Source organism: Grampus griseus, assembly GCF_964374135.1.
Source record: "Grampus griseus genome assembly, chromosome: 2".
NCBI lineage: Eukaryota > Metazoa > Chordata > Mammalia > Artiodactyla > Delphinidae > Grampus > Grampus griseus.
The window spans coordinates 85,573,787-85,590,913 of record NC_139018.1 but is presented as its reverse complement, the minus strand read 5'-3'; the positions used below and the strand labels follow the sequence as shown (position 1 = coordinate 85,590,913).

General features: G+C 41.7%; 1 protein-coding gene across 1 annotated transcript in view; it reads left to right on the top strand.

Moving 5' to 3' along the window:
• VPS39 (VPS39 subunit of HOPS complex) overlaps positions 1-17,127 on the top strand; it is a 47,784-nt gene that overhangs the window by 18,135 nt on the left and 12,522 nt on the right. The window contains exons 6-11 of the mRNA XM_082681772.1: positions 236-334; positions 783-875; positions 3,042-3,225; positions 9,072-9,192; positions 9,305-9,425; positions 12,507-12,636. Coding sequence (XP_082537898.1) covers positions 236-334; positions 783-875; positions 3,042-3,225; positions 9,072-9,192; positions 9,305-9,425; positions 12,507-12,636 — 748 coding nt within the window. The remainder of the gene's footprint in view (positions 1-235; positions 335-782; positions 876-3,041; positions 3,226-9,071; positions 9,193-9,304; positions 9,426-12,506; positions 12,637-17,127) is intronic.

Sequence of the window (17,127 nt, the reverse complement as noted above, 5' to 3'; positions counted from 1 at the left end):
GACCGGGGCCTCTGACTGACAGCCCTTGGGGAGGAAGCGCTTCTCAGCCTGTTGTTTTTGAGCACATCTTAGAGAGAATGGTGTGCTTTGGTTCAGCTTATCTGGCAGCATGACTTTGTATGACAAGGGATGTTCAGATTAGTAGCCTTTTCAAGGTAGAAAAGTCTCTAATATAGTTGTCAGTTCTGGAGTCATCGTGTGCACATCCTCATTCGCCCTGGGTGTCTCTTCCCAGCACACAGAGACTGGGGAGGAGGTGTTGCGGATGTGTGTGGCTGTGAAAAAGAAGCTGCAGCTCTATTTCTGGAAAGACAGGGAATTTCATGAATTGCAGGTACAGTCCACTGTTTCCTGGCCCATGGGTTGGGTGAGAGCTGCTGCTAAGTTGACCCACAGCTTGAAAGACTTGCTTTTCAGTTCCTGTGAAGCTCAGGAGCCCAGTCTTGATGTTCTCCCCAGATGAATGCTCTGCTAGGAGTACCTATGAGTTACTTGTGCCCACTTGTCAAAGTCTCCTGGCCTTCAGAGGCAGGAGTAGGACAATTCTACATCTCTACAGATTCATTTCTATCAAAGGGGGTTTTCACCTTTTCCGAATGCACCTTGTCCAGTTCATGGGTGACTTGTATTTTTATTATGGGTGGTTTCCTGGCCTTGTGCTAAGAGAATTGTATTCAGATGAGGGTGAGAGTAATTTTGCAGAATGGAGGTGGAATCACAGGAAGGTCATGGTTTTTTTCCTTTAACATCTTTCCAAGTGAACTCTTGCTGTCTTTCTCCAGGGAGACTTTAGTGTACCAGATGTGCCCAAGTCCATGGCATGGTGTGAAAATGCTATCTGTGTGGGTTTCAAGAGAGACTACTACCTAATAAGGGTAAGATTTACTATTTTGCAAGTATCATCAGTTTACCTTGGGGAAGGTGATTATGAGTCTACCTGGGAGAGATGATTATGTGCTTCTGAACTGTAGGTCAAGAGACTGCCTTAAGTAGAGTTTTTGGCATAACAGGGTTTGTGTTTGTATGTTTGGTTATCTTTCATGCGCTAAACATCTTTCACAAATAAGATGTCTGTGTATCTTAAGCCAGGCAGAGTCAACTCTCAGTTCTCTACATAATGAATTATCCATATCCTGTATCTAGTTATTGGGCTAGATAATTAGGGCTGCATGCCTCTGTCCAGTAGCATTATCATGGACTGCTATCTTGAGGCTTCAGTGCTGAGGAATTATATACTAATTTTAGTATTAACTTAAGTATTTTTAAGACTTTGAGTTTCCTGCCCCCCAAAATCTTTTAGTATATTTGTTGTAAAAATTATTTTCACTGTTTTTTTCTAAATTTCAAAAGCCGTATGTGTTTATTATAGAAAATAAGAAAATATAGATAAGGAAAAGAAAAGAAGTGCAAGTCATCCGTAATTCTCCCACTCAGAAATAATCTGGTCCACTGTTAACATTTTGGTAATGGGCATCTGCCCTGTTTACAAAAATCTCATGTTATACACATTGTTTTATACCCTGCTTTTTCTCTTAAGTGGTAAATATCCACGACACATTGGTTTTTTTCCCCTCCAGCATGCAGGCTGTATGTAAAAAAGGTTGGTTTACCATTCATTTTATAGAATAACAGAAATTCCTTAGCTTCATACCCCTCTCATAATCCAGACTTGACAATCCTGGAGGTCTTTCTCCCCACCTCCCACTTCCCTACTCCCTGCTGTGTTAGCTCTTCATTGTTTATCTAGTTAATATATATGTTCCCTGTTTATATTCTTGGACTAGCCTAATTTCATCAGGATCCGAATTGCAAGCTCCTAGGTGAGTTACTGCTGTGTAACTGACTGCATAGCCACTAGGCAGACAGGTGCCTGAGAGGAGTCTGTGAGGGGCGGGGGACAGAGCCAAAAGTTGGAAGAGGGCTCTCATTCCTCTGACTACCTTAGGTGTTGCCATCAGCTTCTTGAGGGTGGAGTGTTTTGAGGGTGAGGAATCTTGCTTTAGGACCAGGTTATTCAAAACGTATTCATTTATTTGCAGACAGTAAAATTTGTTCTTTTGGATGTGCAGTTCTGAGTTTTGACAGATGCCTAGAGTTGTATAACCACCACCACAATCAAGAGTCAGAACAGGGGACTTCCCTGGTGATCCAGTGGTTAGGATTCTGTGCCTCCACTGCAGCGGGCACAGGTTCGATCCCTGGTCAGGGAACTAAGATGCTGCATGCCGTGTGGCCAAAAAAAAGAAAAGAAAAAATTCAGAACAGTTCCATCATCCCAAGAAATTCCCTCATGCTGCCCCTTTGAAGTCAGCCCTCCTTCCACACCCCAACCTCTAGTAACCACTGATCTGTTCTTCATCTCTTATAGTTTTGCCTTTTCCAGAATGTCATATAAATGGGATCATACAGTATGTAGCCTTTTGAGCCTGGCTTCTTTCACTTAGCGTAAATGCATTTGACATCCAACTGTGTTGTGTGTGTGTCAATATATTCTTTTTTATGACTGAATAGTATTCCATTATATGGATGTACTACAGTTTGGTTATCCATTCATCAGTTGAAGGACAAAGTTGTTTACAATTTTTATGCATTATAAACAAAGCTGCTATAAACTTTTGCACACAGATTTTTGTGTAAACACAGGTTTTCATTTCTCCTGAGGAAATGCCTAGGAATGGGATTGTTAGGTCCCATGGTAAGTGTATATTTAACTTTATAAAAAGCCAACAAACAAAATGGCTGTACCATTTTGTGTTCTCACCAGCATCATATGAGAGTTCCAATTGCTTTGCATCCTCGCCAGCAATTGACATTGTTAGTTGCCAGGCTAGATGCTTGTCTCCATGTTAGAGAAAAAGAGAACTGGTGCAACGTGTGATGACAAAATTTGTCATAACAGACTCTATAATATTTCTTTATGCCAAATAAGGAATATTATTGGCTTCTGTAGGTTTGGGGTTTTAACTTGATTTTTCCGGGCCATGTGTGTTCATGCCTCTGGCTGGAGAATGATGGGTGACTCACTTTGTGTCTTCCTATAGGTAGATGGAAAGGGGTCCAACAAAGAGCTATTTCCAACAGGAAAACAGCTGGAGCCCTTAGTTGCACCTCTGGCAGATGGAAAGGTGGCTGTGGGTCAGGATGATCTCACCGTGGTGCTCAATGAGGATGGGATCTGCACACAGAAGTGTGCCCTGAACTGGACAGACATCCCTGTGGCCATGGGTGAGACCACCATAGCTTCTCTTTCCCACGTTGGGCCACCCTCGAAGGATGGAGCCCCATTCATAGCTTTAGCAGACAGTGGTTTCCAGTGTCATTCACTCTCAGTTCCCCTTCTTGTAAGTAGAATAGTGTTTTAGGGTTATTAAAAATGGGATATTCTGGGGACTTCCCTGGCAGTCCAGTGGTTAAGACTCTGCACTTCCACTGCAGGGGGCACAGGTTTGATCCCTGGTCAGGGAACTAAAATCCCGCATGCTGCGTGGTGTGGCCCCCGCCAAAAAAAAAAAACCAAAAGGGATATTCTGGCTTTTGTAGGAAGTTGGGTTTTGCCCCAGAGGGGGAAGAATGTAAACAGAATTGTACATTTTAGGAAGTGATTATCTACTACTACTATTTTTACCTCTTAGTTCCTTTTCTTTTACCTTCTTTTTAATGGTTTGTGTCTCTGCCAAAAAGACTACATTTGGAAATTAGTGGAAATTTTTTACTTCGTCCTATAATCCGTATAACTCAGCATCAAAAGGTTTTTGATGTGGTGGTTATTGCTGCTCTTGTTTTTGTAGCTTCGAGGCACAGAGTGTGTTCAGGTGTGTCTGTCCTACACATCAGGTGTTTCTGCACCTACACCTGCCTCAGGCTTCCAGCTCTCTGCGATGGTATTGCCTGGAAGCATATCACCATGCTGGCAGCAATCATTTTTAGTCCGAAGAGTAAGCATTTTAGTTACTGCTCTGGAGAGGCATACAGACATGCTGTCTTTAAGGGCTCTAGCTCGGGAAACAAGGATTACATCTTGCATAAAGAGATGAAACAAGACCCTGCTTAAGGCATTAAATCGGATGAGTTGAGATTTGCTAGTTGAGAAAGGGGAAGTTCATTGTTCAATTAATCAGTAAGAAGTTCCATTAAGATTGCACTAGACCAGGCAAGGAGTTCAGGATCTAGCTTAAAGAAAAATTTCTTTCATTTTAGGCAGAAAGAATAGTTTGAAAAATGAGCAGAAATGCAGAAGACATGCTGATTTGTGAGAGGGCATTCCAGAGACTGACCTGACTGAAACAGGTGGTGTGGATTATGGAGGAATGAGGATGGGGCCAGTTGTTAGAGGCCCACTCGAAGGTCTGAGAGGCCATTAGATTCCTAAATGGTAGAATTGATAAAAGCATCATGTTCTCGGGTGGTTATTCAGGTGGTGATTAGAGATGAATAGACCAGAAGGAAGATAAATCAAAAGGACAGTATTTTATAGGGCTCAAGATTATGTATATTCACAAGTTTGCCATGGGTGGGGGTGGTTAAGAGCTTCACAAGAAGCTTCGTGATGTTCTAGGGGCCCTTGTTTTCCTTTAGAAGAAGAGGCTTGGTAGACTAGGTGAAGCTGTGTGTAATATGCTGGAAGTAGGTTTCTGGTTCCCCAGCGTGGAGACCCTGTTTTAAGACCTTTGTTAGTTCCCAGCCCCTTTGGCAGTGTTTCGCAAAAACATTTTTGTGCCTTAACACATGGAGGGAGGGGACATTCTTCCTGGGTAGGGTGGAAGAACACCATCTGACAGGAAGAAGACTAAACTTCTTATAGACTTCGACTATATTTCTGCTCTCCTCTTCACTACTGCACCCAGGCTCCAGTCATTCTGAAAGGACTCCCCATCCCTGTGCCTTCATCTGTGCTGTTGCCTCTTCCTTTCTTGTCTGCCCAGCAGCGTGCTGCTCATATGACAAGGCCCTCGTTCAGTGGCTCTTCCTCTCAGAAGTCTGCTCTGACCCACAGGCAGAATTAGTCACTTCCCCCTTGGTGCTTCCACTGCCCTTTCAGGTTTCTCCGTCACGCTAGCTGCACTGTCCCACTGGATGCAGTGAGTTGTCTGTCTCCTCTGCTCGTGCAGGAGCTCTGTGGGCTCTGGGCTTATGTCTTGGTCCACTTTGAGAGTGCCTGAAACATCATAGCCTCTTACTAAATGCTTGCTGATTGATGAATTACTGTCATTGTCCGCCATTCATTACATGCTTGCTGGACACCAGCCAGTCTGCCAAGTTTGAAGACATAGAGAGATCCAGACCATCTCTGTTGTCAAAGACTTGGGGAGAGTGAACAAATGATAAGACATGACAACCAAAAGGGTTTCTAGTATAGATTACTTCTTTTATTGAATTAGGCCTTATTAAAGTGAACCAGATTTTAAAACGACAGAGAAACTTTACATAGTTAATCTTTCTTAAAATGAGGTCAGCATAAAAAAAGAATCCAATACAAAAAAACATGCTATTAAATTTTATTTTTTGGTAAGATGAAAAATATCAACATAATAACAACAATAGCATTCAAACTGATGAAGGTATTACTAAGGCCTTAGTTTTTCCTCATTTCTGAGTTCCCTTCTAGCTTTGAAATTTTATTGTACTATTCATTTAGAATATAAATTGTGAATATAATATGAAAAACTTTTTATCTGAAAATAAATAATGAGGAAAATAAATTTATAGCAAGTTAGTCACACTAAGAAACTATTCTTATAAATATATTCTTTGAGGTTACATTTTTATATGATAAATATGCCATCTAGTGGTTCATTTTTTACTAATTAAAAAAATTCTATTTTTAATTGTAGTTAAAAAAACACATAGCATAAAATCTATCACCTTAACCATTTTTTGTTTTTCTTTTACATCTTTATTGGAGTATAATTGCTTTACAATGTTGTGTTAGTTTCTGCTGTATAACAAAGTGAATCAGCTATATGTATACATATATACCCATATCCCCTTCCTCTTGCATCTCCCTCCCACCCTCCCTATCCCACACCTCTAGGTGGTCACAAAGCACAGAGCTGATCTCCCTGTGCTATGCGGCTGCTTCCCACTAGCTATCTGTTTTACATTTGGTAGTGTATATATGTCAGTGCAACTCTCTCACTTTGTCCCAGCTTACCCTTCCCCCTCCCCGTGTCCTCAAGTCCATTCTCTATGTCTGCATCTTTATTCCTGTCCTTCCCCTAGGTTCATCAGAGCCATTTTTTTTTAAGATCCCGTATATATGTGTTAGCATACGGTATTTGTTTTTCTCTTTCTGACTTACTTCACTCTGTATGACAGACTCTAGGTCCATCCATCTCACTACAAATAACTCAATTTCATTTCCTTTCATGGCTGAGTAATAATAATATTGTGTACATGTGCCATATCTTTATCCATTCGTCTGTCGATGGACACTTACGTTGCTTCCATATCCTGGCTATTGTAAATAGTGCTGCAGTGAACATTGTAGTACATGTCTCTTTTTGAATTATGGTTTTCTTAGGGTATATGCCCAGTAGTGGGATTGCTGGGTGATATGGTAATTCTATTTTTAGTTTTTTTAAGGAACCTCCATACTGTTCTCCATAGTGGCTGTATTAATTTACATTCCCACCAACAGTGCAAGAGGGTTCCCTTTTCTCCACACCCTCTCCAGCATTTATTGTTTGTAGACTTTTTGATGATGGCCATTCTGACCAGTGTGAGGTGATACCTCTTTGTGGTTTTGATTTGCATTTCTCTAATAATTAGTGATGTTGAGCATCCTTTCATGTGTTTGCTGGTAATCTGTATATCTTCTTAGGAGAAATGTCTATTTATGTCTTCTGCCCATTTTTGGATTGGGTTGTTTGTTTTTTTGATATTGAACTACATGAGCTGCTTGTATAGTTGGAGATTAATCTTTTGTCGGTTGCTTCGCTTGCAAATATTTTCTCCCTTTCTGAGGGTTGTTTTTCATCTTGTTTATGGTTTCCTTTGCCGTGTAAAAGCTTTTGAGTTTCATTAGGTCCCATTTGTTTATTTTTGTTTTTATTTCCATTTCTCTAGGAGGTGGGTCAAAAAGGATCTTGCTGTGATTTATGTCAAAGACTGTTCTTCCTATGTTTTCCTCTAAGAGTTTTATAGTGTCTGGCCTACATTTATGTCTTTAATCCATTTTGAGCTTATTTTTGTGTATGGTGTTAGGAAGTGTTCTAATTTCATTCTTTTACATGTAGCTGTCCAGTTTTCCCAGTACCACTTATTGAAGAGGCTGTCTTTTCTCCATTGTATATTCTTGCCTCCTTTGTCAAAGATAAGGTGACCATATATGTGTGGGTTTATCTCTGGGCTTTCTATCCTGTTCCATCGATCTATATTTCTGTTTTTGTGCCAGTACCATATTGTCTTGATTACTGTAGCTTTGTAGTGTAGTCTGAAATCAGGGAGCCTGATTCCTCCAGCTCCGTTTTTCTTTCTCAAGATTGCTTTGGCTATTTGGGTCTTTTGTGTTTCCATACAAATTGTGAAATTTTTTGTTCTAGTTCTGTGAAAACTGCCATTGGTAATTTGATAGGGATTGCATTGAATCTGTAGATTTCTTTGGGTAGTATAATCATTTTCGCAATGTTGATTCTTCCAATCCAAGAACATGGTATATCTCTCCATCTGTTGGTATCATCTTTAATTTCTTTCATCAGTGTCATATAGTTTTCTGCATACAGATCTTTTATCTCCTTAGGTGGGTTTATTCCTAGGTATTTTATTCTTTTTGTTGCAGTGGTAAATGGGAGTGTTTCCTTAATTTCTCTTTCAGATTTTTCATCATTAGTGTATAGGAATGCAAGAGATTTCTGTGCATTAATTTTATATCCTGCTACTTTACCAAATTCATTGATTAGCTCTAGTAGTTTCCTGGTAGCATCTTTAGGATTCTCTCTATATAGTATCATGTCATCTGCAAACAGTGACAGCTTTACTTCTTCTTTTCCAATTTGTATTCCTTTTATTTCTTTTTCTTCTCTGATTGCTGTGGCTAAAACTTCCAAAACTGTTGAATAATAGTGGTGAGAGTGGGCAGCCTTGTTTTGTTCCTGATCTTAGAGGAAATTCTTTCAGTTTTTCACCATTTAGAACGATGTTGGCTGTGGGTTTGTCATATATGGCCTTTATTATGTTGAGGTAAGTTCCCTCTATGCCTACTTTCTGGAGAGTTTTTATCATAAATGGGTGTTGAATTTTATTGAAAGCTTTTTCTGCATCTGTTGAGATGATCATATGGTTTTTTATCCTTCAATTTGACCTTAACCATTTTTAAGTGCACAGTTCAGTAGTGTTATGTATATTCACATTGTCATGCAGCACATTTCAGAACTTTTTCATCTTGTAAAACTAAAACTCTGTACGTATTAAACAAGAACCCATTTTCCCCTCCCTCAGCCCTTGGCACCATTCTACTTTCTGTTTTTATGAATTTGACACACTAGTTACCTCATGTAAGAAAATGGCTACACCGAGAATGCCATCCAGCTGCCTTCTCTGTGAACCATTGAGCATTAGGTGGAGTTCTGCATCTTTTCGCTGTGAAAATCTCAAGCAGAAATAACATTGGCCAGAAATGTGGATCTCTTTCTCTAGCATAATTTTAGGGGAAAAAAAAAAAGAGAAGTTGCCCTCCTCTTGCCTTTCCTAAGAGAATGAAAGAAGTTATGTAACCTTGTTCTCCCACTGACTCATTGTTAAGGGAGCTGCAGCTGGCCTTGGTCTGGCCTGGCTTTGTGACGAATGAGAAAGGAGCCAGTGACGCTTTCACCCAGCTCTCTTGGGGAAACAGTAGGAGTGGAGTCACGTCCCTCTGAGCAAAGCTGGATGCATCTTTTTTGTGCAGGAGATTTAGCATCACTGAGACAAACATTTTTTTTTCTTTGTATATCACAGTGTAGGATCCTGGCTTGGTATTTGACTAGTGGACCATTTGGAGATCCAAGTGCAGCTTAGAACTGAGAAGCTGAAATGGTGCATAACCCTAAAGGCTTAGAACAGAAGCGCAACTCAAGATGTTCTCTCTTGTGCAGAGCACCAGCCTCCCTACATCATTGCAGTGTTGCCTCGATATGTGGAGATCCGGACATTTGAGCCAAGGCTTCTGGTCCAGAGCATTGAATTGCAAAGGCCCCGTTTCATTACCTCAGGAGGGTAAGGAATTTCTTTCTTGACTGTAGCTGCCATATTATTGCAAAGCTTTAAAGTCATCTGTGTTATCATAAAGCCAGCGCTCTTTTGCTAATCCTCTTACTCCTGTCTCCAGATCAAACATTATCTATGTGGCCAGCAACCATTTTGTTTGGAGGCTCATTCCAGTCCCCATGGCAACCCAAATCCAACAGCTTCTCCAGGACAAGCAGTTTGAATTGGCTCTGCAGCTTGCAGTAAGTCTTGTTTCTGAGATTTGGGTGTGAGAAATGGGCTTTCCTCATTGTTCTCCAGAGTAGCGGATTTTAGTTTAGATGTTCTTATTTAGTTTGGACTGGAGGAATAAACACAGAGCTGAAAGTCAGGGAGCTTGGATTCAGGATCTGACCCTGCCATAAAATATCTATGTGACTCTAAATGATTTCACTATCTCAGTTTGCTTATCTGTCAAATGTAGAATGAATGCAAATTATACAAAATTATACTAGTATTTCATAGAATTAATAGGACAGTAAAATAATTTAATAGATATGGTATGGCCTTGAAAAATTAAGGACAATGCTAACATTAAAATAACAGTCATAACTGTCAAGATTACAGTGTGGTTGAATGCAACAACTACAGGTCCTCTCAAAATCCCTTTCACCAGTAGTCTCCTGGGCTTGGGTAAGTAGGCCTTCTTTAGGTATTCTGAACCCACCTCAGGTTGCTACGTTCAATTCAGCAGGGCTGCAGTCACAAGACTCACTCTCCTTGAATGGATGGGATGTTACTTGTGGGATGTTACTCACAGCAAAGTACTGACCATACTGTTCTTTCAGTGATGCTCTCATTGCCAAAACACTTCTTGGAGATTGACTTTCAAGTCTTGTCTTATGCTTTTAAACATCCCCAGTGGTGATTATTGTCATCTCTAAAGGGTGGATTTGATTTTATGAAACAACTAAAAGTCATTCCAAGCCTCACTGAGTCACTAAACTGGACAGTGCTGATTTGGTAAAAGAGAAGAGATTTTTTGAAGATAATAGTAGGAAAACTTAGTTTTCAGAGTATCTTATAAATTACTTCTGAAAGGAAAACAGTGGGCACAAATTTTGGAATATGTATGTTTATAATTCTATATGGTGTATACTTTTGAAGAGCAACATTTATTTTGGGTGTATAAGTTCTAGATATAAAACAAAAATCCAGTCTTAGTAGTTAGACACATTTAATATACCATAGATTGTTTCTGTCTTGGGCCATTTAATTTTAGCATCTTACTATTTTTCTCCCCACTCATCTATTTCTCTAAATTATTTTATTTTCATTTTTAAAATAATGATACCCATGAACCCACCATCCTACCCCCCAAAAATAACTTACGTAACCTATATGTCCCTCCCCATCCCATCCCTCTGCCTACCCTCCAGACACAGCCATTATCCTAACTTTGTGTTTATTGTGCCCTTAAAATTTTTTTGTTTTATCTTTCATATATATTTGTGTACTTGAATATGTATTTAGTTTTTGAACTTTATAAAAAGGGTATTATGTAGCACATAGCTTTTTTTAGTATCTATTTTTCTTAAAAGGAAGGTCTCAGGTCTTTCCAGTGATCTTCCTGCTGCAGGTTGTCTGTTAAATCTTCAGTAGAGAAGATGGAAGTGGGTTTCCATTTTCCCTTCTCTTTTCTAGGCTTGTACTTACTAGGTGTTCTGCTCTATGACAAAAGAAGGTTGCTTGATATCATCTTAGCTCTTGAGGCACCTATCTTTTATTTAAATTAATCAGAGAACGTACATGAAACTTTCAGAGGGCAGTTATGTACTAAACTTTGCTTTGGGCTGGAAAAGGCATCCTAAGATTGGACCTTTTAAGGATAGGTAGGAGCAGGAGCAGGAAACAGGGAGAGTTACAGAGCCCGAGGAAGTTAAACAAGTGAAAACAGGGCTCCCCTGGTGGTGCAGTGGTTGAGAATCTGCCTGCCAATGCGGGGGACACGGGTTCGAGCCCTGGTCTGGGAGGATCCCACATGCCACGGAGCGACTAGGCCCGTGAGCCACAGCTACTGAGCCTGCGCGCCTGGAGCCTGTGCTCCACAACAAGAGAGGCCGCGACAGTGAGAGGCCCGCGCGCCGCAATGAAGAGTGGCCCCCACTTGCCACAACTAGAGAGAGCCCTTGCACAGAAATGAAGACCCAACACAGCTATAAATTAATTAATTAATTAATGAACTCCTATCCCCAACATCTAAAAAAAAAAAAAAAGAAGAAGAAGAAGAAGTGAAAACAAGTGTGGAAACAGGTATTTCCAGGATGCATGGAGGCCATCCTGATTGGCATGTAGGGTGTGGCTTGAATGTCTGGGAATAACCTAGCTAAGGAGGCTGTGCCAGGCTTTGAGAGCCTTTAAAACACCAAGCAGGAGAGCTTAGCCCAAGCGTGGCAACATGCTGATGATGGCCTGGACTAGGGTGAACGCAATAGAAGAGGAAAAGAAAAGAAGGGAAAACATGGAGAGACCTTTTTTTTTTTAAAATTGGGGTATAGTTGACATGGAGAGACATTTCAAAGGAAGAAATTAAATGTGGCAAAGATTGGTTAAAAAGGATATAAGGGGGGAAAAGGTTAAAGGAAGAAGCAGAGATAATAAGTAGCTCTATTTATTTGGATTTTACTGTGAACAGGACCTTTCCCAACTGTGCCAGCTGTGTTAAACGTCTTTCATTCCTTGAGCAGGCCATGTTCTCTCTGTCATTTTAGGGCCCTGCGCACACTTGCTGTCCTCTTGGCCTGGAATCTCCTCCCGTCTGTCACCTGCCAGCCTCGCCTGGCCAACTCCAGCTCATCCTTTGTGTCTCAGTTTACGTTCCTCCTGGGAGCCTTCCTGGACCCACTGCTCACACTAGACTGAATACCTTACCCACATGCTTCTGTCATCACTCACCCTGTTTTGTTTTGATTTTTTGTTTTAAAACTAAACTCTAGACTTTATTCAGATTTCACCAAGTTTTTCCAGTAATGTCCCTTTTTCTGTTCCAGGTTCAAATCCAGAAATCACATTGTATTTAGCTGTCATGCATTCTTAGTGTCCTCTGAGCTGTGGCAGTTTCTTAGTCTTTCCTTGTTTTTCACGACCCTGACAGTTTTCAGGAGTACTGGTCAGGTATTTTGTAGGAACCCTATTGTATTTTAATTGCATAGTGACTTATGATTAGAATGTAAGGGCAGTCTGTGAGGGCGTAGCATGTTTCAGGGTATTGTCTGATACCTGGTGTATACTGAATAAATATTTGTTGAGTGAGTGAGCTCCTACCTATTATATTCTCTTATCAGGAAATGAAAGATGATTCCGACAGTGAAAAACAGCAACAGATCCATCACATCAAGAACTTGTATGCCTTCAACCTCTTCTGCCAGAAGCGTTTTGATGAGTCCATGCAGGTCTTTGCTAAACTTGGCACAGGTAACAAGTGGGTATGGCCTAGGGATAAAGAACTAAATCGAGGGAGGGGGAACTGGAAAGGATGGGGAGGAATGACACCAGACTTCTGAGAATGGGGAAAGTTTACGCTCATCTAAATTGATCCTCGTACCTAACAGGATCCTGTGGGTGGCCATGTGGCTACATATTTACAGTCCTGATCTTACGACTCTGGTCTCACCTACATATACAGACTTCCAGTTTTCCGGGATGCTTTGCCCTTGCCATTAGAGGAAGGTAACAGAAAGTCATTCAAGTCAACACATGTGTGTGTGATCATCTAGTGGTTATTGACTGCTGTTCTAGACAAAAGTCACTGGCCTGAACTTAGTAGGATTCAACAGTAGGTCATTTTTTTAAAAATTTAATAATTTATTTATTTTTGGCTGCATTGGGTCTTCGTTGATGCACGCGGGCTTTTCTCTAGCTGCGGCGAGTGAGGGCTACTCTTCGTTGCGGTGCGTGGGCTTCTCACTGCAGTGACTTCTCTTGTTCAGAGCTCGGGCTCTAGGCGCGTGGGCTCAGTAGTTGTGGCACACAGGCTTAGTTGCTCCGCAGTTTGTGGGATCTTCCCAGACCAGGGATCGAGCCCGTGTCCTCTGCATTGGCAGCCGGATTCTTAACCACTGCACCACCAGGGAAGTCCCACCTGTAGGTCATTTTTAAGAGCCACGTAGGGCAGTGCTGCAAATCCCTTTCTTTTCTCAGTGTCCTAAAAGCTCTCTAGACACTAGAGCGTTGTGATGAGGAGCAGGTACTTTGGAGGCAGACTGCCTGACCTCAGGCAGACTGGACTCTCTCTGCTTCAGCTTTCTCCTCTGCAAAACAGGGAGAATAATACTACTCACCTCACGGTGTGGCAGTGAAGATTATGTCAAGTGCTTAGAACAGGAAAGTGCTTAGAACAGTGTGTGGTACTTAATAAATGCCAATTAGGTGTTTGCTGTTATTATTATTAAATTTTTCGTTTGGGTATATTCCATTTTTGCTTAATTTAGATCAATCTATATATACTTGGTTTGACTCTCTATCTTCTCTTTTTTCCTCCTCTTTGTTTACCTTTCTTGCATCTTCCCTTGATCTTGGCCAGCAATAAACTGTGGTAACTCCCTGTATCAGTTAAGGTTCTTGGTTGTGAGCAGTAGAGACCAATTCTGGAGAATTCAAAAGTATCTGGTTAAATTAAGCATGGCTTATTGGAATATTAAGGGAATGGCAGGTGGAGGAGCCTACCAAATGAATGGGGGACCAGGCTTGGGAATAGTAGGAAGCAAGGTTGCTCCGGAGGACCTCCCAGCAGGAAATAGGAAGCTGGACAGTAATCCCTCTGTAGCCAGGACAGCCGAGGCAGTCCTCCACCGGCACAGCCACTTCCTTAGCTGTTACTGCCACCACCTCCCCTGTTGTTGCATCCTCAATAAAAGTTGCCCCCATCAGCTTGTATTAGCTGTCTAATGCCATGTAGCAAATTATCCCAGAAGTTAGTGACTTAAAATAACAAATCGTCTGTTATCTCTCTTGGTATCTGTTGGTTAGGAATTTGGGAAGTGCTCAGCTGGGCAGTTCTTGCTTGGGGTCTCTCATGTGGTTGCAGTTGTGTACTGGCTGGGCTACCTTTGTCTGAAGTCTTGACTAGGCTAGAGAATCTGCTTCCAAGGCGGCTCACTCTCATAGTTCACATGTTGGCTGGTTATGGGCTGGGGGCCTCAGTTCTTGTCCAGGTGGGTATCTCCATAGGGTTGCGTGAGTGTCCTCATGCAGAGTGACTAGCTTTTCCTGGAGTCAGTGATCCAGGAGGCCTAGGTGGAAGCCTCAGTGCCTTTTACGATGGTCCCTTCTCCTGTATTCTATTGATTTACAAGGGCTTTCCAAGTTCAAGGCAAGGGAACACAGACCCCACCTCATGATGGAGGAGTATCAGCATTACATAAAAGAAGCATGTAGGACTGGATATATGTTGATGTGTGCCATACTGCTTGTCATCCTTGAATCACTTTCTTAAGATCAAAGGGATCTGATTGGCCAGGATTAGGTCATGGTCTCACTCCTTCTGACTGTCCTAGGGGTGGGAAAGGAGGTTGTGGCTACACTCTGCTTCTAAAGGCAAAGGTAGTTGCCTGAACTATTCTCCCACCAAGACGACACATGGTCTGGAAGAAGGAGCCCACCAAAATGAAATAGTTTGCTCTTAAGAAGGAGGATGGAAGCTGGGTACCCTGAAATTGATAAATATTTACCATCCTTCCTCTGAATGAACTCAGTTGGGGCATTTGTTTTCAGTATGCCACCAGCTCTTTGGGAAGACACTGGAATAATAAGCTAGAACTGCTGTAACAACTTGACCCTTTTTCCATGTACCAACAATACTTGAACTTTAAAATCAATCCTAATGAAGCTACTACTTTTTAACTTGTTCACTCCACAAATACATACTGAGCTCTTAAGAGAGTGCAGTGCATTCTGCTGGGCCCCAAGCAACAGTAATCAGACAGGAATTCTGCTTTCAAAGAGCAGTCTAGTAGGGAAGATAAGGCACAAGTGGACCCTTACCAGCAGCAGGAGGTATGTGCTGGTGGTGATGTGGTCTGGGGACAGCTGGCTATTGACTGGGCCTTTGGGGCCTTTTGGGCAGCATCTCCATTGACTGACTTCAATCTAAGGACTGGTCCTTAGGTCCTATAGTAGATATTCTTAGTATATTCAGAGATCATCAGACCCCTAGTGACAGATTGACCCTGACACATGAGACTGATATATTAATAGAATGTCCCTTTATTTGCTTATAGTAGGGAGGCTAGATCCCTTACAATGGCCAGAATATTCGTGTGGCACCCAGGGTGCCCTTTTTTATATGTATCGAGGTACAGGCATTTTTGCTATAATGCCTTGAATGTGGTCCTGCAGAACCTTATGTTCTATAACAAATATGAAAAATAACAGGACTTAAGGGGCAAATAACATTGGAGCAGACCACTCAAATTCTAGGCAGCTTTGTAACTGGAACACTAATAAAAATAGCTATCCTACTAAAATGAAATTCCCACTGTTTTTGGTACCCAGCATGATAGTCCTTTGCGATCTTAAACTCTGGGGCTGTGCTTTCTCTTTTGAGATAAGATCTTTGAGAACATTTGCTTCTGATAGAAACTAGTTTCATCAAAGTAAAAAATCTGATCCTGGGTGCAGACTTCTTTATGAGACCTCCAAAACAATTAATGGGGAGGAGACATCTTTTTTTTTTTTTTTTTGAGGTACGCGGGCCTCTCACTGTTGTGGCCTCTCTCATTGCGGGGCACAGGCTCCGGACGCACAGGCTCAGCGGCCATGGCTCACGGGCCCAGCCACTCCACGGCATGTGGGATCCTCCCGGACCGGGGCACGAACCCGTGTCCCCTGCATCGGCAGGCAGATTCTCAACCACTGCGCCACCAGGGAAGCCCCTAGGAAACATCTTTGCTTCATTTTTACTCTCATCTTCCCCAGATGGCTTAACTTAGTAGAAAGTATAGTGGTTTTTGAAGCTACTAATCAGCCATTACTTGCACTAATTTATAGGATTTTCAGCTCTTTTCTTTAGATCATCCTGTATAAGTTAAGGTTTCTCATTAATTGTAAGAAAGCTTGCCCCTGGTCACTTCAAAGCATTAACAAGCTGGGGAAAATTGTATACCAACCAAAACAACTTTTGCCTCATACCTACACCATTCTCCCACTTACCAGCTGCACATGAGCCAATTCAGATTAAAAAATCTATCACACATAGTATAATACCCTCTAGGTCCATCCGTGTTGTTGCAAATGGTAAATTTCATTCCTTTTTATGACTAATATTCCATTGTGTGCGTATATATATATGCCACATCCTCTTTACCCATTCATGTATCGATGGACACTTAGGTTGCTTCCATGTCTTGGCAAAAATAATGCTGCAGGGCTTCCCTGGTGGCGCGGTGGTTGGGAGTCTGCCTGCCGATGCAGGGGACATGGGTTCGTACCCCGGTCCGGGAAGATCCCACATGCTGCAGAGCGGCTAGGCCCGTGAGCCATGGCCGCTGAGCCTGCGCGTCCGGAGCCTGTGCTCCGCAGCGGGAGAGGCCACAGCAGTGAGAGGCCCGCGTACCGCAAAAAATAAATTAATTAATTAATTTTAAAAAAAATAATGCTGCAGTGAACATTAGCGTGCATATATTTTTTTGAATTAGTGTTTTTATTTTCTTTGGATAAATACCCAGAAGTGGAATTGTTAGATTGTATGGTAGTTCTATTTTTAAATTTTTGAAGAACCTCCATACTGTTTTCCCTAGTAGGTGCACCAATTTACATTCCCACCAACAGTGCATAAGGGTTCCCTTTTCTCCACGTTCTTACCAACACTTGTTATTTCTTGTGTTTTTGGTAGTAGCCATTCTTTTTTTTTTGGATGCGTTGGGTCTTCGTTGCTGTGTGCCGGCTTTCTGTAGTTGCGGTAAGCAG